We start from the raw sequence: 22,727 nt of genomic DNA on the forward strand, positions 1-22,727 counted from the left end.
AGGCTGGGTTAGGGTTACGGACGTGACGGGTGAGGTCAATTAGACGATGAGTGCTCTATCTAATGGTATACCTTCTGGGGCTTGTTACTAGTGGGATGGGATGTCAGTATCAATAAGCGTCAGTGGTTCTGAGGGAGAAAGGGAGACATTGATATCAATAATTGAATATCAAGAATTGAAGAACAATAGCCTGTTTCAAAGTGTTGATCTTCTTTCATAATATTTACTGTTGTCATGTTTCGTCGACCAGGAACGACGCCATTTAGACCAAACTATCCCATCCCATTTTCCGTTTTCTCCAATCCAAAAAAGCCACCCCACCTTATCTTATCGCCCGCGTCCCTTTAACAAAACCACCACTTTACTTTACTCTACTTTACCATTTCCCATCCCAACGTCCTCCCACTAACACGCATTGATTGACACGCGACTAAAGCCTACAAACTTTAAGCTCTATCTTGTTCATACTTTCGTTTCTGCGTCTCTCGTGTATACATAAACAGTGCTTCAGCTTGCAATGGAGCAATCAGCTACATCATCCTCTACATCGTCACCTACGAAGCGACGCGCCCTCGCTCCCTTGGATTCTAACGCGCTTGCTGCACCAAAGAACTTATTCAAGCCTGCATTGGGCCATAGTCCTGTAAAGATGGCTATCGAGGGGAGGAAAAGGTTGCTCGATATTGAGGGTAGCGCGCCTGCTGCTAAGAAGGCGTGTCTGGGACGTGATGAGGTATGCTCTATTACTTACAAGATATCATGATGGGAAATGGACTTGTACCTAACATTGACTGTATAGGACGCGTCTGAGAGGAGTGCCAGTCCTGATGTTAGCGCTGTCTTCGACACGTCTGCCAACGATAATTCATGGGCCACTGCTGCAACCGAACATGATACAGCTGCAGTTCCTACAACAGTACAACCTACACAGCAGACTACAACACTTACACGCCAACAAATAAGACAAGTCAGTTCTTCACGCCCTCCCCACTTACATATATATGCTAATATCCTACAGAGAGCGGAAACACTTCGTCTCCGTCTATCCCTCGCAAACTACAAAGTCCGCACAGGCCAAACAACCGTGCCCCTCTCCGAACTACAACAACGGCCGTTACCCCGCGAGTCACCACGCGTCGTCCGCGTACAAAGCCCCGAGTCCGCCAGCGTCTCTAAGCAAGAGGAAGAGTCAGAGACAAGATCGCGAAGAGACTCGATAGATTCACAGCAGACGGAGATCATGGAGGAGGAAGACGAGGAGCAAAGTTGATGAGATATCGGAATATTAAAAAAAAGGGAAAGATGAGATGATGTTGAGGAGTTCTTGATGGCTTTCTTACTTTTTGGAGCGGGGCATGGCGGGCATGTGAAGCGAGATATGTACGATGGAGAGGCATTTGCTTGGAAAGCATTATTTGATTTGACGATCATGGGCGGTAATGAGACATAAGTGTGTTCTCATCTGGATAAGATTCATCAGAGATATCCTCAGGCGTTATAGAGGAGTTACATTGCACGGACTGGGGTTGCAATGTCTGGATATGTTCTTTTATAAGGGTATATCCAAGCCCAGTTTCAATGATACAGTGACATTGCTCATTCATCAACCAGCGATATATCCAGTACAAGTGAGACTACGCCCAACCTATGGCTGCAATGTTGTCAAGTATGCATTCATTCATTCATTCATCCACTCTTCGCTTCTACACCCAACTCCAATGATACCCAACGTCATAATGCTCCACTTCGAATGCTTAATCGATGAGAATCTTGGGCTCCAGGGATCCATAGTTCTCAAAGAATCCCTTGAACAGCTTGATACCGTATGCGACATCGGCAGTACCTCCCGTCTCACGAATGCTGTGCATGCTGAGCTGCGGGTTGCCGAGGTCCAGAGTCCTCATGCCAAGGGCGGCGGCGAGACCGGGTCCGATGGTGCTACCGCAGGGCGAATCGTTGCGGACGACAAAGAGCTGAAGAGGAACACCGACTGTGCGAGCACACTCCTGAAGGAGTACTATTCCTGGGGAGTTGGTGGCGTATCGCTGGTTGGCGTTGATCTTGATAACAGTTCCGCCGTTCATGGCTGGCTGATGCGAAGACTCGTATTTGCCAGCATAGTTGGGATGCACAGAGTGGGCCATATCAGCAGATACGAGGAAAGATCGTGATAGAGTCTGCTCGTATGCTGTGGCCTCCTCGTTGTCGTGGTGGACAGCCTCATAGCTACCTTCACTAGCAGTGTCCTTTCCAGGAAGAACAGAGAGACGACGGATGACCGATGGCAACAGGTTGGAGTTTGCACCCTGAGCCGAGGTCGAGCCAATCTCTTCGTGATCAAAGCAAACGATCAATCGGATGGTGCTATCTTCCTCAAGTGAGGACTCATCCTTGACGGACTCGATAAGTCCCTCTACTGAGCAGTATGTCATGCCAAGGTTATCGAGACGAGGGGAAAAGATAAACTCGTCGCTAAGGCCACCAATGCATGACTTTTGAGTATCGTAGAGAACCAGCTCAAAATCTATAATCGCAGAAACCTCGACTCCCGCCTCAGCTGCAATAACGTCAAGGACCTGAGGGTGGTGTCTCTCAGCCATGACCTTGAGAGGCCTGAACTCCTCATCCTCCTCATTGTCACCCTTCTTCTCCTCGGGCTTCTCATCCTTTGTGCCCTTGTTCAGCTCAGCTGCAACAAGTCCTGCAATGGGGAAAAGCTCGGTCTCCTTGTTGGGGTCGAAGTTGGTCTGCCGGTGGAGATGAATGGCGAGGGTTGGGATTCTAACCAAAGGCTTGTCAACCTTGACGAGTTTGGAAACAAAGTTGTCGCCCTCCTTGACCAGGACACGGCCGGCGATACTCAAGTCGCGATCGAACCAAGAGGTCCAGATACCGCCGCCATATGTCTCAACGCCGATCTGGAGGTAACCAACGTTGCTCTTCTTAGATACGGGCTTCAGTCGAAGGCAGGGAGAGTCGGTATGGGCTCCAATGATGGCGACAGGGTTTCCAGGGCGCCACTTTCGACCGATAGTGAAGGCTACGATAGTCGAAGCATTGCGGGTGAGGTAGTATTTGCCGCCAGGTCGGAGGGTGGAAGCCCAAGAGTCGCGCTCACGGATAAGCTTGAAACCGGCCTTTTCGAAGCGAGTCGAGGCAGACTGGACGGCATGATAAGCTGTAGGACGTTAGCAGGTATTGAGATTATGGTGAAGTTGAGGTGACCGACGGGTTGGCGACTCATTGACGAACTCAATAAAGTCGAGAGCTTCTTGAGGAGGTGCCATGATGGACGAAGAAGTCGAGAATGAAGCTGCGAATAGACGCGGGGTAGTATCAATTGCGGTTCTGACAGGCGATGCTCGACGTGAAGAGATGCGAAAGAGAGCGAGCATCTGTTGAAGAGATGGTGAAGGAGTCGAGGAAGCGGTGACTAATTAAGGCAAAGTTAATTAAGTCGAGAGATCAACGACAGTAATAAACGGGTTGGGTTGGGGTCATGTGGTGTTTGCTTTGGTTGGTCGTCATCTGCATTCAATCCGCACCTGATGCCGTTAGTAGTGGGGCTTATCTTATCATCCATAACATGAGCTTCCAATTGCGGAACCAAGCGAATGAGGCACGAAGACATTATAGGTAGTCATTGTCATGATACTCAAACTTGGTGTTCTCGTGAAGAGCGTAGAAGAAAATGTGCAAGTCTGCACAGCCTGATAGGTAACTGTAGCCCGCCATCATTGGTCAATCTCAAATGCAGGCTGCGCTGTGTGTCCAACATGTACCAATGCCCATTCGCTATTCTATCCTGGCTCGTGGCATTCAAGCCAATTGGTTGACATTTCAACAGAAGCTGCACTTTCAGACAACCAATCAAGATATATTATCGAGAATAAATGAGAAGTAGAGCTGACCTTGTTCATTCGGTTCGGACTGATGGGAAACAAAAGATTGTTCAAAGTGTTTCTATTCCTAACTTTCTAACCATATGGCATATGCCATCCATCTGTCCCATTCTGAAATCGTCCAATAACTCATCTAAAGCTCGATGGCAAGTCTTCATATCGCCAAAGCTACAAGGTATCCAATATTCCATTTCTATCGAGCCCAAACACAAACAAGAGGGAATCAAAATCAAACGTGACAACCACATCGCTATCCGCTGAACAAAAGAAAACATCTTGGACAATCATAGACCAAAAGCCACACCTTTTTGAGAGTACGGGTGACTGACAGCTTAGTTGTTGCTTTCAGAGCCGGAAGCAACACCCTTCTCAACCTGAGAGACAGAAGTGGTGACTTGAGGCTTGTTGAAGACAAGACCAGGGTGACCGAAGCAGAGGGCAACAGCAGCAAGAACGATGACAATACCCTCCAGAATGATGAAAGGGACCTCGTGCTTGATCAGATCACCATCATAACCCTCACGGAGCTCAGCAACACGATAGATGCATCGAGTGAGGACAAGGATGATGGCACTAGAGAGACCAGCAAAGAAGGCAGTCTCGCGCCAGCCGAAGGCCTTGGCATGGCCAGATCGCCAGTATCGAATCATGTAATCAGAGAAGGCAGCGATGAAGACGACAAGGACGACAACCTGGAGGACAAGACCGGCCATAGAGACATCAACACCAACACTGCTATCAGACTCGGTAGACATGGCACCGCCAGCAGCCTGGAGGATGAGGCAGACGATGTCGAAGGGGATAAAGATCCAGTAGAACAATGCAGGCTTGAAGCGAGAGAGTTCGGGGCCGAAGAAGTTGATTGTCTTGGAGAGGGTGACATAGATGGAAGCGGTATAGAAGACGGGAGCGATGGTGAGGCAGACTAAAACAGGCTGTTAGATTATGACTGTAAAATTGGATGAGAAGGATAAAGACTTACCAATCTGGATCATGAAAGCGTTGAAGGAGAAGGGGTTGTACCACATCATGATACGACCGACATAGCCAACAATCTCAGAGACGCAGCCAAGAAGCATGCCAGTCATGAAACCCCAGCTCTTCCATCGGAAGCCAAGATATGCGTGAACAAGACCAATGAGGCTGAAGAGAACGACGAAGACAATGTTGGCAGCAAGAGATGGTCGGTAGCTGTAGATACTCCACTCAACGGGGCAAGTATCCAAGTTACAGGGCGAATCGGAGCCGAAAGCATCCTCGGGCCTGATGGTGTAATTGTAAGGCATATTGCTGGTTGATGTGTGTTGTATTGTGAGTCGATATAAGCGTGTAAGTCGGGATAGTTAAAGGAGAAGCGAGTGGTGTATTTGTATTTGCTCTCGGCCGGATAAAGGTAAGCTTATGTGTTCCTAGGCTCTGTGGAAGACAGTAGATAAGATTGCAGGAATGTAGATGCTGATGTGTGAATGATGGTGAGAAAAGAAGGTTGTTGGAGGGGAGGATGGGCCATTGATATAGACATGATGAGAGCTGCAGAAACATGCAGATTTGATCTGATTTAATTTGATTTGATATGTGAGAATGGCTATGACAGCGATAATGTCGGACTCGGATCCTCAAACTGCAGACACGGACTAGCAATGAATGAATGAATGCAGTGCATTTGATCCACTCGCACTAAAACACAAGGAGGCTCATCTGCTAAGCAAACGCTAAACAGCGGTAGGCTTGCTGTCGCTCTCGCTCTTTTTTTTTTTCGCGCGAAAGACCATTGAGACCAATAAGACGTAGGATCATGGGCATCTTTTGTGGATGGGATAGCATAGCATCAGCCTCGAAAACGGGGCAGTGTCAGCATTAACAAAGCCGCATGTAGATCCACGCTCTGGATGGTATTGCCGGTACCTCTGGCGTTTATCAAGGTCTGTGAGAATATACGAATTGCATATTGGCTTACACAGCAATACTCAAGATCCTTAGGACTAGACTACACCACAGAAAAGCGAATTAATATGTCCCCATTCAGTATCTTTTTGTGACAATGTCCTCCGACGCTGACAGCTGAAACAGCATCAAAAACGAACAATAATAATTCCCCTGCCAGAAAGAAAGCAAGGATCAATCCAAAGGAATGATCAACGGGAGAGCTCAGCCTATCACATCGGGACCCAAAGATAAAGATAGCGGTAGAACCACGCACGCTAAAAAGTCAAAGTGCGAGAAGCGAGTCCGAGTGAGATTGATCGCCACGATCCGACCAATCATCATCTCGGCCACGGGAATGAGCGCTGCGTAGGACTCTGATCCGTTAGTGAATGATGCGTCATTCTCAGCCCTTTTTTCCTTTCGAATCGCTTTCTCTTTCAGTTTGCTCGTGGAGGCTTGGAGAGAATATCCCTGACTTTACAGCCTGGCTTGCGTCACATTTTCTTCAACGACACAATTTTAGGATAATGACGAATGGGACTAATGTCAATTTACCTTTAGGCATATTTTTCCTTATTTCCTGTAAGATTCGTGTAATTGACCCGGCTTACACCCATCCCATCATCAGCTGGAGCCATCAGCTCAACACTGGAGACTCACTCTCCGGCTTCTGCTGACATGTGTGCCTTGCGTACGAAGCTCGCGTTGCATATTCAGCTCTACAAGCTCTGCATTGTAATTTACAGTAAATTGGTCCTTGAAACAATGCATCGTCTCTGCGATATATCTACCTGCTGGATTGCAGTCCAGGTTGAAACAGCTATCTAACCGCCAGCCCATTTTCCATAATCCACCAAACTATTATCTTACCATCCACTCCAGCAATTTAAACCTCGCTGGCTTCAACACGTGTACGCGTAATGATTCGTAGTTCAGCCCAATTTCCTCACGACAGTGCATATAATCAATCACAAAGGTTTATCGTAAGATGTCCTCTCTCCGCATTCTTTCGTGGTGCGGGCCACGCGGTTTGAACTGGTCAGATTCTTGAACACGAAGCTTAAGAATCTGACGAGGCTTGGTTTATTGGTAGGGGAACCGTCTACTAGTGAAGACTTTTCATTTATTAGCTCCAGGCTATTTGTTTATCTGACTGTGTTCCGTACGGAGTAAGATGCATGTCACTTGGTCCGACTCCGTGTCCGTACCAGTATCAGTGGGTTAGATGCAGCCTGGCCGTTTTATAGCTCCGATCCGAGTGCGACCAGAGCCTCATACTTCCGTTTCAACTTTCCTTACCTAATCATACTCTTCAACGAACGTTATTGTTTCTTGTCCTCGTAGTGAACACTCGGGAGGCCCTGTTACTCTCGAGTTCCCTGAGAATAGACCTCTGCAACGACAAACGGTCAAATTCCGCCGCGACTAAAGATATACCTTGTACCAATTACCCGCAGCTGAGACATGAACCTATTGTAGGTACTAATATATTCCATGTATACAAGTTTCATGCACTGAACAGTACCATATCAGAATCAGACCAATGCTAAAGCAGTCTGCACAGCTTCAACCGGCCCTGACCTACCAATCCTACAACCATTAAGAAAATACTGCAATCGATGGTGAAACTACATCTAAGCTTTAGAACATGTGTACTACTAAGCCTCTCGATCGAATTCTCCAACAGGCAGTTCCGCCCTCCAACTGCAATCGAGTCTCTCCAACTGCAATGCCACGTTGCCATTTCTCCTCAAGAGGCGTTATGAGGGGAAAATTACCAATACAAGACCCCAGAGCGAATACAATATGGATAGTGACATAAATATTCTATGTAATATCTCCAACTCAATTAGCCGTGGCTGATACTCGGCCCGATCTCGCACAACGTTCTCGTATAGCCCTTCCCACGCCAAGATATCCTCCAACCTCCAAATACCACCACGAGGTCTATCAGAAATCGCCAATCTCAGTGTGGAGACAGATCCCACAGGGTGCAGCATTCAAATCTGAAGAGGCTGTATCTCCGTGCAGGATAAATACACCAAGCCAGGCCAAGAGACTATCCTGCCATTTCCCCCCGCTGTCTCAGGGGAAGAGGAAATTCAGACATCCATTTAGTGTTTGGGCGTTACTATGAAGATGGCGAAGTTGGAGAAGAGACTCTAATCTCCTCAGCTATCATACCGACCCAAGATCAAAGCCGAAAACTCAGTTTCTATCAAAAGTCCAAGCTATAGGGCCGAGATGTTTTAACCACGAGCCTGCCAGTAAGCGATGTCCGTATCGCCACGATTACAGATCTCGGTGAGAGCCGTGTTGCCGAGCGTATTCTTGGTAATCAGTTTAGCTGAGTATATGCTGTGTTTTGACGTATTTGGGGTTGTTATTCCAGCTATGTCAGTATGAGGGGCCATCGGAATCTTGTAATGGGCTTTAATATTAACTCTCGACGGCAATGGGGGTTCAACGTTTGTACAAAGCATTAAATATCTAGCCAAGAGTGTAAGTACTATACATTCCTTGGTTATCCATGTCGCCATGCCAAGGTCTTGGCCAAACCCCAGCAGATCTTGAGATGCCTATTCGGGAATCTCGCACCAACCTAACCTAAACATCGGTGCACCCCTGCCAAGTAGCATCAAGTGCCGGAGAAAACATGATTGGTCATTGGCATCTAGTTAAGCTTAAATTTATGTAGATGAGAACAAAGTCAATTTTATATGTGTTACACGGCAACCACAAAACTCAATTGTAGCCTACTAATCTATGAGGTAGAGGACAAGTTTACTGCTGGACAACCTTTGACTATCGCCAGGACAGCAAGCAAGCTCCAAAAGTCACATTCTGTAATGAAACCAGAGTTGGACAAGTGAGACATTATCTGTATACTGCTCACTCGACCAGCCTATGTTAGAGTTTGCTCCAAGCCATACGCATACAGGATATTTTATGATCTATACTATCAAGTTAAGAAGAGGGCAAAGAGGACCACTTATACTCAATTATCCAGAGTATAAAGAGAGCTAGCCATGCTTAATAATAAGGGAGTCGTCGTTGAGGTAGTGTTGGCTGTCGAGTTCGAGGGCGGAGGCGGAGGCGGCGGAGGCTTGGAATTATCCGCACAACTCCAAGCTTTACCAGATCCATGTCTAGTGGCAAAAATCAGTCCTTCAATAGAGCCATGCGTACCGCCAATTGTGAGGAAGGCGCCAATAATGATGATGAATACGCTCCAGGCGATCTTCCCTTTCCACCTGAGGCTAGGCCTCCTCAATTTCCAGTTGTCGTGCAGCCACATACATCCGTAGGGCTGGAAGCAAAGGAAGACGCCGAAGGATGCACCAATCAATGACACAAGAGGATCAAACACAGGAATAGCGCTGGCTATGATGTAGGCGAGAATAGTTATTCCGCCAATGCAGCCAAGCCATGCACCCCAGTGAATGAGACTGTTGCGGTGGAGGTGCTCAGAGCCGCGGAGGATACGAAGGAAGATGTATTTTGCTGGTAACTATGGCTGTTGTTAATAATCAAATGACGAGATGCTGGGTTTTGGCAAGTCTTACATGGGTGACAATCATGGCACTGACTAAAAGGCCCGGCAGAGCAAATCCGTAGCTGACCTTCTTCATGACGGGACCTGCAGAACCCAGAGCAGGAGAAGCAATCTCGGAGCCGACGAAGCAGTACATGACAACACCAATCACAACGTAGACAGCAGTCATAATACTCTGCGACCAGATAAGCGCTGATGTGTAATGCTCCTGATCCTGCATCTCGGCGATGATGGGAAAGTAGGCGGGCACGCCGGCGTAGGCAAAGATGTGGCTGGAGACTGCTGCCATGCCATCGGCAAATGGAGGGGCGTTGAAGAGCCCGAACGTCGTAGAGTTTCCCTCAGTAACCGCAGGTTTATCCCCCTTCTCGACTCCAACAGCGATGGTAACAGAGAAGATGGCGGTCATGATGCCGGCAATGCCAACCCATGCAATCCATCCAATCTTGCCCAGGGTTCGGATACTGGCTAGGAGACCCGTGCTGACAGCGGCGAAAATGACAAAAGCCCAGGTGCAAACGGCGTTGTCTGATACAGCATTGAGCGCAACCGAGATACCCAGCATGGCTGACGCAGAGACGAAGACCCAATCTGTATAATATTAGTAGTAGCCTTAGCACCTGTAGAGGAGGGAAATGTTTACTCAGCATTAAGATGACAGCAAAGATTTCGCGGCCAACCCTGCCAAACATGACTTTTCCAGCATCGTCTATGGTATACACTTCTTTGTGTTTGAGCTTGAAAGCACCGACAATGTAACCCGACCAAGATGTCATGCCGCCGATGGCTATGAGGCAAAAGACGCCGGGGATAAGTCCGAGGGTATGGAACGTTTTGGGAATAGCGAGGACACCGAGACCGACTTGGGTTTTCGTCATGACGGCGATGGTACTTATCCACGAAAGCTGTGCATACATTAGCGCCACAAATCATGGTAAACAGGGCTACATACGCCGCGATAGTTGGGGCCTGCTCCGCCTTCGCCAACAGTGCCAAAGACTTCATCCTCGATAGCTTCCGAGACGAGGGTATTCCTCCTCCAGTTGCTCGCGGCAAGAGAGATTTTATTCTCGTCTTGAGAGTTGGAATTGTTTGCTTCTTCGACAACAGCGATATCATCTGAAGGCATTCTGAAGTCGTAAGTGTATACTTGATAGGGTGTACGGATGGATAAGTGTGTTTGCAGAACGAACGTGTCGGAGCAGATGAATATTGAACAAAGAAATAACCATGGATTCAGGGCCCAGGGGAAGCAGTTTCCTTAAATACCTCCACTGTTGATAAGATGTGTGTAGCTTCTGGCTGGTCTTTATCCTTTGCGAATTGACTTTGTGGCAGGTCATACCTTAACTGTGGCATTTGTGATTCACGCTCGGGGCAGAGGGCATTGAATACATCGTGACTTGGCCCACAGTAACTGCCAAAGTTAGATCTCGCGATGACGAGATGGATTTCGTTGTTGTAGTCGCATAATGCAAGGCTCTCTACCTGGGTACCTTGGTATTCAATGTCCTCAAAGCAGGGCCGAGGCTACGCACATAGTTGTTCCTTCTTGTTTCCGTGCACTCTAATCCTTTACACGAATCAAGACTTAGGTAGGCAGTTGAAAACTTATAAAAGACCCCATATCATCAGAATGGTCAAATTTAAGCTTAATAACACCATATCACAAGATAACAATGTTCCAAGCTGCTCTGAGCATATTCCTATCAATCTCGAGTTCAAGTTTCTTTCTTGAGTTTGCAAGTCCAAGCTCCAATAAAGATTAGCTAAGAACTGATAAAGGGTCTCTGACACACTCGTCCAGCCCATTCTGAAAGGGGCGGGCTTGAACGGCTTAGACCTTCTCTCACTTGAGGCACTTGAGGTTGTGATATCGGCGATACGTACTCTTGTTGTGGCGTCGAGTTTCCCCAACTTCTCCAAGAATTCAAAGGCACTCATGCATTCTTATTATGCGGGGAATTGGTTACCCGTAATAATTCGGAGACATCCGTCTTACCTACTACCCTACTACCTTACTTAAAACAAAGGAGTTGGACTGAGGTCAGGCACTTGCGTAGTTGGTCCTTGAGGGCCAGCACTTACAAGTATTTATTGCGAAAGTCAGGTATTCAGAAATACAGAGCTATTAGGTGTTCGTTTCATCCTATACAAGCACAGTACGGTATGCTCCAGGGATGTATTATATGAGATGACCAATGGGAACGGGGCAACTGCCACGAATACTCTGTTAACCATAAGAAACCATAAGATGGGGAAGAGGTAGATGTATAGTAATGCATTACATCTTTATTTTAATATGTAACGGAAGAATGGCCCGACAGATGTTCAAGAGTTGAGAGTGCAGGGTAGGTGCCAGTTCTCGACTCCCATTGATTATAGAGAACACTTACCCAATACCATGCTATCAATTCCCATGGTAGTGATACCTTACCTTGAATGGTAGCATTTTATCCGAGTGGCACGTAGCATATAATACAGTTTTTCAGAAAACGCCGAATACTACAAGTAACACACGCACCAAACGGCTTCACTGTCTTGCTAGCATGCTCACTGAACCGACTCTCTGAACAGATCTGTATGAAAACCGACTCTCTGAACAGATCTGTATGAAAACCGACTTCTTTGCTCATCTCCTCAGTCCAATTCCAGTTCCGAGTCAGCAGACACCAGATACACTCACCTTGTGCAAATGAAATGAACTCCCCTTCAAGAATCCATGTCAAGCAAACCATCTGACCCAAATCACATGTTACGCAAAATCTAGACCGAGCGATCTTCCTGTTCGATCGAGATGCCTTGAAGGCGAGTTCCCTGAAGCGACATTTGGCAATTTGCGTGTTCCCATTTGGATAATCGACGCCGTTGCTTCAGACCCCAAGTGGTCAAGGTTGGGAAATTAGATGGGTGGAGCATGTGCATTGGCGAACCCTTCACCCCAGATTTGCTGGGGTCGAAAACCGGGTGGCTTGATAATACTCCTTGGCGTCAACTAGTGTCCGCTCCAATAACAACGACATTCATAACACTAGTTGTGAGCAAGTTGAATCACATAGTTCTGAGAGATTGCGATAGAGGGATATCATGTCAGAATTAAACAATAGCAAATAAGTTCCAATCGCATATCCCAGACTGCGAATCAGATATATATAAGTACATAGAAGTTAGCCAAAAAAAGCAATGTATTCAAAAGTCTACTCGAGTACTATACATTCCAGCAAGACCATTAAACACACAAGAGTTCATAAGTTGCCATAGCCTGCAGGCTTCAACAGATGCTAAGAGAAAGGGGAATAGTTTTAGACCAGGATGAAAGCGGCGAGACCAGCAACGGCAGCGCAGAAAGCAGAGCCGGCGAAGGTAGCAGCGCCAGCAGTCACGACAGGAGGAGTAGGAACGCTTAACAAAAGTCAGTAAATTGTTCAAAAGTCGGGATATTAAGATACTCACGTCTGGTTACCGCCGCCAATGGGGGTGGTGGCAGGAGGGGGAACAGCAGGTCCAGTAGGAGACTCAGGCTGGCCAGGCTGGCCGGGGTTGCTAGGGTTGCCGGGAGTGGTGCCAGTAGGGCAAGGAACCTGGATGGTAGAGTACTCAACGCTGGTGAGGACAGTGGTGTACTCCTTGGTGATGGCAGTCACAGACTGAGAGGGAACGCACTGCTCAGGGTTGCCGGGGTTGCTGGGGACGGGCACAGGAGTGGGAGGGACGACGGGCTTCTCACCACTCTGAGTAGCAGGAGGGTTGGGGTAGACGGGAGGGTGAGGGACAGTGCCGTTACCGGGGTTCTGGGGCTGTCCGGGGACGACGGGCTTGGTAGGCTGAGCAGGCTTGGTCTCGGCAGGAGGAGCGGGAGGCTGCTCAGAGCCGGGCTTGGTCTCAGCGGGAGGGGCAGGAGGCTGCTCGTAGCCTGGCTGAGTCTCAACGGGCTTGGTCTCAGCAGGAGGAGCGGGAGGCTGCTCGTAACCGGGCTGGCTGGGCTTCTCAGGCTTGCCGGGCTGCTCAGGCTTTCCAGGCTTCTCGCTTCCACCGGTAGGCTCAACAGGGCAGATGGTGGTGGAGACAGCAATGGTCTCGGTGACAACGACGGGAGTACCAGATCGGGCGGGGCAGTCAGGAACCTCGGGAGCGCAAGAGGTGATAGTCCTGATGTTAGTAGAGTAGATGGTAGAGGTGGTCAAGGGAGCCTCAGTGGTCTCGGGAACCTCAGGGACCTCCTCGGTGGTCTCGCTGCCCTGCTCGGCAGAGGTGACCTGGGGAGGGACAGGGTAAACGGTGTTGCTGGTGACAGTAGATCGAGCAGGGCAGTTGGTGACCTCAGGACCGCAAGAGGTGATGGTAACTCGCTTGGTCTCGTAGACCTTGGAGACCTCGGTGGCCATGGCACCAGAGGCGAGGAGAGCAGCGGCGGCAGTAGAGTAACGCATCTTGAAGAATTGGTTGAAAGTTGGTAATGAAAGTCTGAAGCTATAAGCTTAAAAATATGTTGATATATCGAAAGTGGTGAAAGAATGGACGACCGAGGTCAAAAGTTTCTGAAACTGGCAGCTTAGAAATGGCTTGTTGGGCTGAAGAAGAAAGAGAAGAAAAGTCGAGTTTGAGGCCGCAGGATGGTCGCATATTAATACCGATGTCCATCCGCACAAAGAGCATCAACTCCTGTACGGAGATTACGTACCAGATCATCCAGGAGGTCGACCATTCTGGGTCCAAGGGGGTTCCAGTAAAGGCAACAAACATGGGATGAAGTGTGCGGCCCTAGCAGATGGTCCATCAAAGCTGGGGGAAGCCATGTCGCTGCCCCGGTCTTTCAAAGTCGGTGGACCACCCTTGGACGTTTCTGAGTCCGTGGATCCGAGACCCATATCATCCTTGAAAGATGGCTGTTGGATCACCATTGAATCTGGGTCACGGACAGTGGTCCATGACTAGGAGCACGGTAGATGTCACCATTGCATTTTCGTCCTGTGGTCTCCAACCGCCGAGTTTAGCCCTCAACAATAAGAATTTACTGAGGCTTTCTCTGAGCTCTCAAGAGAACCGCTGCCCGAGAAGCAAAGATGCTCCGAGATCAGACCGTTTTAGGAAGAACGTATGGTTCCTGGCATCAAACCCGAAATATCAGTGGCCAAATGGTGGTCGGAAACAAGGTGTGGACCAGTCGAACACCGTCCTTTCACCCTCTCTTCATCTCGGTCGTCCAAAGTGGATTCCGCCACAGCCATCGATCGACAGGCATGTTTTGACTTCTGAGTGGCTGCTTGAAAGAGGGGGGTACTTCTGCGGCGCCAAGGCTAGCGAACAGTTTGTCGAGGTCTTGATACAGGTTGTATTTTTAAGCTTGCTGATCTGCTGCATGACAGCTCGATAAGGCTTCAATAACGCATGAAGAACCGGAATGGTTGTCGAAGCAATATCCAATGCTGTGTTACTCGAGTGTCCTTCCACTGTGTCTAGTTGGCCTCACCTTAGAACGCGGCATATGAGGATCGATGCTTGGTGCATGTTGATCAGGGATAGTTGATGAGAGGCGAAGCCAGGGTGTATCCTAAGCCCTTGATTAGAGGTAAGGTAACTGGCCCGGGCGGAAGTTGGTGCTGCGTTACTACCTAATGCGGTAGGTAGCCTCTAGTCTCCCTGGCCCGCCTACTGTTTGGAGGCCGACGGCTAAGATACAAGGACTTGTGCAAGCCTACAACCCTTTTATGCAGGGGCTCAGAAGCCTTTGTCCGCCCTTACCTCACTGGAAAAGTTTGCATAAACGTAGGTTGAGCCAGGGATTGTCGGTTGTCTTCCAGACCCTTGATAGAAGGCCAAGACATGTCTTGTTTCGCCTTATGTGTAACCTGGTATGCGACATATAGATATTTCCCAATATTACTATACAGTATCTTGAAGCTTATTTCTTGCATTCTACAGCTACAGCGTTCTCTGAGGCGTCTGAATCATGTTGCCTCTACATCAAAAGACGGAACATTTGTCTCAAGGGCCAAGTTGTAATAACCAATGAATTCCAGAAATTCATCTTGGATCAGCACTGCGCCATTGTGACTTTATCCAGGGCTTGCATGATTCATTTGATTGGCTTCATCTTCCTTGCACAAAATCTGATACAACACTAAACGCTCCGTGAGACAGTGTTCCTAGCGCCACTCCTCTAATGCAGGAACCCACAGAGTGCTGCAACCACCCTCCAAATTCCGCCCCAGAAATGGATATCAATGGTCATGAGCATCTCATCTCTTGTAGAAACTTGGCATTGATTAAACTATTGCGTACTTCAGATTGAGCTGAGGCTATCGGAAGGCTATGTTGAACAAGCAATCCCCAAGATAGAAACACCAGCTGACGTTCATCACCAGATCCATGAGCTAGTTAGGCTTATCATCTTTGTGGATATGAAGGAGGGCCGAAAGTGCAACATCACAATATAACCAGAACCGAGATCGAAAGTTCTAATTCTGGAAGAGCTGGACAGCGAGAGACTCCGAATTGCAGGCCTTTAAAAGACGTATCTCGGTTACTTCCCTGGGATCGATTTGGAGAGATTAATGCTACATAGTAATTGCAAATACGAAAATGTGAGACAAAAGGAAGATTGAGAAGACTATGGAGCTGTGTCGGTGAAGGCCTTTGATTTCAGCTTTTCAAGACGGTACTTTCGAGGCGGTGACGGTGATCTCATATTGTAACATTGCATTGCATCACAAACTGTATCTAAAGAGGCCTCAAAGCTCGAGAGGCATGGATGATGTCGCTATGGTCATTTAACTCACAAGCGCAAATTCAATCTCGTCCAATCTTGGGCCTTGGATGAACGCTTATTCCCGCGATGCTCGTCCCTTGTCACACCATCAGCAGCTAGATAGTTCGCTGGTGTTGATCAAAAAGCAACATCTCAAGCTCATGACGTCGATTTGATTTGAAACAAAGAACCACAATATTGACATGTTACGCGGCTCGCTTTCCTGAAGGTCCACCGTCGACGATATTATTCGATCGTCGATTACAATCACAGCTAGAAGATGCTTCTATTCTTGTTCGATATGCTGTGGTAGCCCTCTCTACTTGCGGAACAACAAAGCCAGCATCAACATCCACACTCTGGGAGTCATTGAAACAGGGTGCCAAAATTAACCGGTCCAAAGACTTGCTAAAATACATTAAACTTACCCAAGTCTTTTCATCACTCAGGGTCAATATTCTTGTCTTGAACACCCCTACTGGACCCCTGCTTCTCCTTGGGTGGGTGTTGGCTGATTGTGAGCCAATGCCCCAGCCGGTAGTGGCTTGCCGCCTCCTCCTGACGATCATGCCGCCTGTCAATGGAAGCTTGGCAACGAATCGTTAGTTGCAGCGAGAGCCCACGTATCAAAAAACACCCGCATTTCAGAAACAGCATAAGCCAAAAATCCCCTATTTACCTACAGTAGAGTAGGTATAATAAACCTCTCCGCTATAGGAGACTCAAAACATTTTCTCTTGTAAATAATTCAAGATAAGGAAAGAGTGGATATCTCAATCATACACAGCCGAACAGCTCCAACTTGGCACCAGCAAGGAGGGTACAGTACAGATGGGGAAATGAAGCTGACGACTCTTCTCTGTCTTGAGCAGCCTAATCCATTGATAATCGCCCTCACGCCCACCAAAGAAGGCTTTGCACGTATGTAGCGCCGAGCGCCTGTCGATCTCTGTTGTTTCAGCGCTTGAGTTGTCGATCGTCACTTTTTCCCAGGAACTATCGAGAAACAAAGCACACGGCCCACAGAAGCTGGGTCCCAAGTTCACGTCATGTGGTCGAGTAATGGACCAGCGATGCTTGCCATTGAGCAAGAGATTCGTTTGTTCCAAGTTTCAGAGGGCGGCCATACCGACTTATTCTCCGAACGAAACATCGGTTATTTGATCGGCCCTCCGAATCAGTTTTATGCCAAAGTTCAAACCGAGTGTTGTCATGCGAAGCGCCTACCACCATGAGTTGGCAATATCGCTGATAATAAGCGTTTGGAGACTCTAATATTCCGGCCTCTCGCCCAACCATTATTTCAACTTCATGTGCGATGAGACTCATTATTTTTGCGATCAGCAATATGCAAGTTATTGACCTCGTACTTTTTCCGCGGGGTTTAATCGGCCTGGAGGAGATTTTCATTGACATCCATTTCAGGCCTCCAGGATCTGTTACCTGATAATTTTGAGCTTGATACAGCTCTCGCACGCGCTGTTATAACGTTGAGACAACCTTATCGATACCTAATATTGGCGACTAACAGTTTCATATACTTTACATCCATTGAGTTACAGTTGAAACGGCCGGAGCATGAGGTATGTAAGCGTTTATCTCACAGCCACTCGCGCTCGCAAGACAGTGGATTGGCATCGACATATGGCTTGTTGGTATAAAAATCACCTCGCTGTCTAGAGTGTGCTGAGAACTCGGGTGGATATGATATCCAACGGGTCGGTGCTGGTGAGTAGAAGTTTGACGCATAATTTTGGTAACGCCTTGATCGATGCAAATAAACATGGCTGGGTGTACGAAGGTTTAGTTCGTGCTTCACGGAAATCTCGAAGAGTCACTTCTATATGATCTGGGTGCCTCAAGAATCGAAGTACAGAAGAAGATGGAGATCGAGTTACAGCTTGACTCGATTGCCCTACCCCACTAGTAGGGCTCACGTAGCCTGTTTGACCTGATATGTCGAGTCTTGGAAGGTTCCGTCATGGCTCACATCTGCCGAGAGGACGTTATTCGATATAGGTTTAACTCATTAGAGTTATCAGAGCGTTGAAATCTTCTGCGTGTGTTTGGGTTCGAAAGTAGCTCAAGCCGTCAAGACTGTCGGCATATGTATGCGTTTCCAAACAAGGCTAAGTGCTGCATCACTCAAGAACTAATGCAGTATCTCGTTACATGAGATGTTAACGAGAGCTTAGGTAGGTTGGTACCTTGCAGTTGATGAGCTTGGTGATCGAGGTTCCTGAGATGGTGATGGGGGAGGCTCTTTTACCGAACATGTGCCGAAAGAGTTACCCCACATCGACCCAAGAAGTTCAGCGCACCGACTTTTAGAAATAGCACGTCTCGATAAAAACGCAGTCTTCACACGCTATCCAATCCAAAATCAGCATCAACGTCTCAAATCGCCTGTCTTTGTGCACATTTCGGCTCTCTTTGAAGCTGCTGCCATTGGGATAGCTCCAGATCCATCAGCTGCACCCCTGCCTGTTGCACAGGCTCCTTTCTCCAGCTTTCAATACCAACCACGTTTAGGCATGACCCCTCGGTAGCCTTGTTCACCTTGTCCGTTTATTTTCTATCATAACTATGCTGGATGCTGTGTATCTGAGGCTGCCGGAGTTATAGCAGCATCGCCCATACTTGGAATACCTCTCACTCTAGTGTTTTTCACAACCTGATTCTTTGATCATGGAAGCTCAGGTGAGTTGATGCGTTGTTCTTCCATCATCTTCCTCCGTCTTTGTCCCATGACGCTCGCTGGGGTGCTCTCGTGCCCCGCCATTTCAACCGTCACTTTTGGATGGCCAAGTCGCGTCGGCCCAATGTCCACACTTGCTAGGCCCGACCCGACGGAATGGTTGTTATCTGAAGCTTATGAATACATGATATTGTCTTTTTGCTAACTCTGATCCCAATGGCTCAGGTCGAGAATGCCGTCGGGATTCTCTCGAACCCTACCTCCGACCAATCACTCAAGGAGCAAGCTTTCGAATACCTAAACCAACTGAGGAACGATCCCTCAGGATGGCAAGCTTGCACCACACTCTTCGCTCGAACCCCTCAAACGTCAGAAGTCGTGCGCATGGTCTGTCTCGAAGTGGTCAACTATGCGGTGCACACTCAAGGCCTCGACCAGGCAAGCCTGGCTTTCCTCAAAGACACCCTTCTCCAATACTGCCGCCAAACATACGGTCCTAACGCCCAACAAGAAGCCGATCCTTATCACCTTCAGAACAAGCTCACACAAACATTGACGTACTTGTTTGTCTTCCTTTACCAGGACGGATGGCAGAGCTTCCTCGATGATCAGCTTGAGTTGACCGGTCTCTCCACAAATACCGACAACGTCCCGGGCGTCGTTTTTTATCTTCGAACTCTGGGATCCATTCATGACGAGATTGCCGATATGCTTCTGTCACGGCAGAGCAACGAGACAAAGCGAAATACCGAGCTCAAGGACCAGCTTCGAGCTCAGGATATGCACAAGGTGTCTGAGTCGTGGAAGCAGCTCCTAACACGATACTCGAACAACGATACCGTCGTAGAACTTGTTCTCAAAGTCCTGGGCAAGTGGGTTAGCTGGATGGACATCTCCTTGGTTATCAGCCAGGACATGCTCGGGCTGCTGCTGCCGGTAGTCGGCCGACCAAGCACTGATGTGCAAGACAAGGTCCGCGACACAGCCATTGATACCTTGAATGAGATATGCGGCAAGAAGATGCGTTCGGCAGACAAGATGGAGATGATCTCCTTCATTAACCTGAGGGAGATTGTTGAACAATTAGTTGCTAGCCCCCCTTTGAGCGAGTACAAGGGAACCTCTCGTTACGATACGGACCTGGCCGAAGCAGTTGCCAAGTTAGTTAACACCGTACTCTCCGATATCGTACGGGCCCTCGAGGACAGCCAGATCAGTGATGACACTCGCGCTAGAGCTAATCAGCACCTCCAAGGGTTCCTCCCTTTCCTTCTGCGCTTCTTCTCTGACGAATATGATGAGGTCTGCTCGTCTGTCATTCCCGCCCTAACAGACCTGCTCACATTCCTCCGTAAACTCACTGTTGTTCACCAAGACTACGGCGGTATGCTTGCGCCAATCCTAGATGCCATCATCCACAAGATGAGATACGATGAGACTACCAACTGGGGTGATGAAGATGAGCTCACAGATGAGGCTGAATTTCAAGAGCTACGTCGCAAGCTACAGAATCTGCAAAAATCAATTGCGGCCATTGATCAGCCTTTGTACATGGATATGCTCAGCAACTTGGTTGCAACTACCTTCCAAACTCTTGACCAGCAGGGCTCGCAAATGGACTGGCGAGATCTTGATCTTGCATTGTATGAGATGTACCTCTTTGGCGAGCTTGCCCTTCCCAACCAAGGACTGGGCACAAAAAACCAGCCCTCTACTGAGGCCTCGGAGAGGTTGGTGGTTATGATGCAGAAGATGGTTGAATCTGGTGAGTGCTTCAGTAAATCGGCTACAGTGAGATGATGCTAATCAATGTAGGTATTGCCAACTTCTCTCATCCCGCCATCCTTCTCCAGTACATGGAGATTTGTGTGAGATATTGCGTGGTTTTCGAGAACCATCTCTCACAGTACATCCCTCAAGTTCTAGAGAACTTTGTGCGATTGGTTCACCATGACCACGTTCGGATAAAAACACGATCGTGGTACTTGTTCCACCGCTTCATCAAGCAGCTGCGTGCTCAGGTTGGCAACGTTGCGGAGACAGTCATCCAGTCGATCGGAGATCTCTTGCCCATCAAGGCTGAGGTCCCTGGGGATGATGCCGACGATGATATGTCATCAGACGAATCTGACCACTCCGCGGATGCTCTCTTTACGAGCCAACTGTACCTTTTCGAAGCCATTGGCTGTATTTCCTCAACCCAAAGTACACCTGCTGATAAGCAGGCCTTGTACGCCCGATCTGTCATGGACCCCCTGTTTACCGACATGGAAGGGCACCTCCCTCGAGCCAAGTCTGGAGATGCGCAGGCCACTCTTCAAGTCCACCACATTGTCATGGCCTTGGGTACCTTGGCCCACGGGTTCTCTGACTGGACTCCAGGCATCACCTCCGCCAATGCACACGGACCTCCCGACAAGGCTGTCTCGGATGAGTTTTCTCGCGCTGCCGAAGCCATTCTCATTGCCCTCAACCAGCTGAACTCGTCTTCTGAGATCCGAACTGCTTGCCGATCAGCCTTTTCTAAGCTGTTGGGGGTCCTTGGTGCAGCTGTGCTGCCCCAGTTGCCCCAGTGGATTGAAGGACTGCTGTCCCAGAGCTCATCTAAGGACGAGATGGCCATGTTTCTTCGTCTACTGGATCAAGTGGTGTTTGGCTTCAAGGCTGAAATTTACGAGGTCTTGAACATGCTTCTGACGCCTTTGCTTCAGCGTATCTTCGGTGGGCTTACGGAGCCCATTGCTGGTACCGATGACGAGATCCAGCTGGCTGAGCTGAGGAGGGAATACCTCTCTTTCCTCCAGATTATTCTGAACAATGGATTGGACGGTGTTCTCGTCAGTGAGTCTAATCAGGGCTTCTTTGAGCCTATGATTTCCTCCATCATTGAGCTCGCCAAGACCCTTGAGGGTAACATCGGCGGTAGCCGTCTGGCTTTCACTCTAATGACAAGAATGGCAGCTATATGGGGAGGACCTGACGTTGCCACTATTTCGCAGAACCCAACGGCTCCTTCTGGTAGCCCCAACCCTGCATTCCCTGGTTTTGACCATTTTATGATCCAAAGGTTCCACTCGACCTGCTGGGAGGTTATGAAGAACCCCAGCTTCCGGCCTTACCAGGACGCTCAGACTAAGCAAGTTCTTACAGAGATTGCAGGTCTAGAGCAGACCATTTACACCAAGACAGGCGAGTCTTTTATCCAGGAACTCCAAAACAATATCTTCCCTAGCCTTGGGGTCAACGGTGACGACTTTTTACGATCTCTTACGACGTCGACGGACAAGAGGCAGTTTGCTTCATACCTGCACAACCTGCTCAAGTCCCGACAGTAGATACTGAAGGAGAACATACGATTGCAATTTAAAGGGGGGACCATGTCTGGAAAGTATGCATAGTGAGGTTGAACTCATGATGATGACGATTGGAGATGAGGGCGGATGGATGGATGAATGGATGGGAGCCTCACGGCGCATGTTAAGGGAGTTTTGCGGACAAACATATTAGAGCTAAAAAGAATCGTCTTCTTTGTCATTCGCAGTCAAAACAAATATTCCCCCTTTTTTTTTAGTTATTTCATTTGGGCGGCTGGGTCTTGTGGAATGTGAAGAGCTGTTGGGGGGGGGGGGGATGAGGGCGTAGAGAGGCTTGGACAAGGATGAAAATAAATACACTTCTACATAAGTACATGACTTGTTTCTTCTGGTTGATTAGTTCCTTGTGATGATATTGTTTGATTTCTGCTCAGAATACCACGACCTTTGACTGACAGTCATAAAAGTGTTCATCTGATAAAGAAACCCCTGACTTGAGGTAAAGTCGTCCAAAGTCGACGAAAGTATTACGATAATGCCCGAGGGCCTGATTCAATGTTCGGATCTGATGAACTTTGGTGTG

General features: G+C 48.3%; 6 protein-coding genes across 6 annotated transcripts; 2 read left to right on the top strand and 4 right to left on the bottom strand.

Annotated features, from left to right (window-relative positions):
• Window positions 1-517: 517 nt before the first annotated feature.
• FMAN_04888 (uncharacterized protein) lies at window positions 518-1,270 on the top strand (the record flags this gene model as incomplete). The annotated part of the gene is made up of 3 exons (XM_041828351.1): window positions 518-733; window positions 800-967; window positions 1,019-1,270. 3 exons carry the CDS (start codon window positions 518-520, stop codon window positions 1,268-1,270), a joined length of 636 nt encoding a protein of 211 aa, XP_041679223.1.
• A 484-nt stretch (window positions 1,271-1,754) lies between these two features.
• Window positions 1,755-3,287, bottom strand: FMAN_04887 (putative aspartyl aminopeptidase; the record flags this gene model as incomplete). The annotated part of the gene is made up of 2 exons (XM_041828352.1): window positions 1,755-3,178; window positions 3,230-3,287. The coding sequence occupies 2 exons, from the start codon at window positions 3,285-3,287 to the stop codon at window positions 1,755-1,757; spliced, it is 1,482 nt and encodes a 493-aa protein (XP_041679224.1).
• Window positions 3,288-4,234: 947 nt separating this feature from the next.
• FMAN_04886 (related to YER185w, Rta1p) lies at window positions 4,235-5,188 on the bottom strand (the record flags this gene model as incomplete). Its single annotated transcript, XM_041828354.1, has 2 exons — window positions 4,235-4,827; window positions 4,885-5,188. 2 exons carry the CDS (start codon window positions 5,186-5,188, stop codon window positions 4,235-4,237), a joined length of 897 nt encoding a protein of 298 aa, XP_041679225.1.
• Window positions 5,189-8,826: 3,638 nt separating this feature from the next.
• On the bottom strand, window positions 8,827-10,513 carry FMAN_04885 (uncharacterized protein; the record flags this gene model as incomplete). Its single annotated transcript, XM_041828355.1, has 4 exons — window positions 8,827-9,339; window positions 9,395-9,975; window positions 10,028-10,289; window positions 10,337-10,513. 4 exons carry the CDS (start codon window positions 10,511-10,513, stop codon window positions 8,827-8,829), a joined length of 1,533 nt encoding a protein of 510 aa, XP_041679226.1.
• Window positions 10,514-12,686: 2,173 nt separating this feature from the next.
• FMAN_04884 (uncharacterized protein) lies at window positions 12,687-13,814 on the bottom strand (the record flags this gene model as incomplete). The annotated part of the gene is made up of 2 exons (XM_041828356.1): window positions 12,687-12,786; window positions 12,838-13,814. 2 exons carry the CDS (start codon window positions 13,812-13,814, stop codon window positions 12,687-12,689), a joined length of 1,077 nt encoding a protein of 358 aa, XP_041679227.1.
• A 5,006-nt stretch (window positions 13,815-18,820) lies between these two features.
• On the top strand, window positions 18,821-22,165 carry FMAN_04883 (uncharacterized protein; the record flags this gene model as incomplete). Its single annotated transcript, XM_041828357.1, has 3 exons — window positions 18,821-18,832; window positions 19,056-20,595; window positions 20,646-22,165. 3 exons carry the CDS (start codon window positions 18,821-18,823, stop codon window positions 22,163-22,165), a joined length of 3,072 nt encoding a protein of 1,023 aa, XP_041679228.1.
• Window positions 22,166-22,727: the final 562 nt, after the last annotated feature.

This window comes from Fusarium mangiferae (genome assembly GCF_900044065.1).
Source record: "Fusarium mangiferae strain MRC7560 genome assembly, contig: FMAN_scaffold003, whole genome shotgun sequence".
NCBI lineage: Eukaryota > Fungi > Ascomycota > Sordariomycetes > Hypocreales > Nectriaceae > Fusarium > Fusarium mangiferae.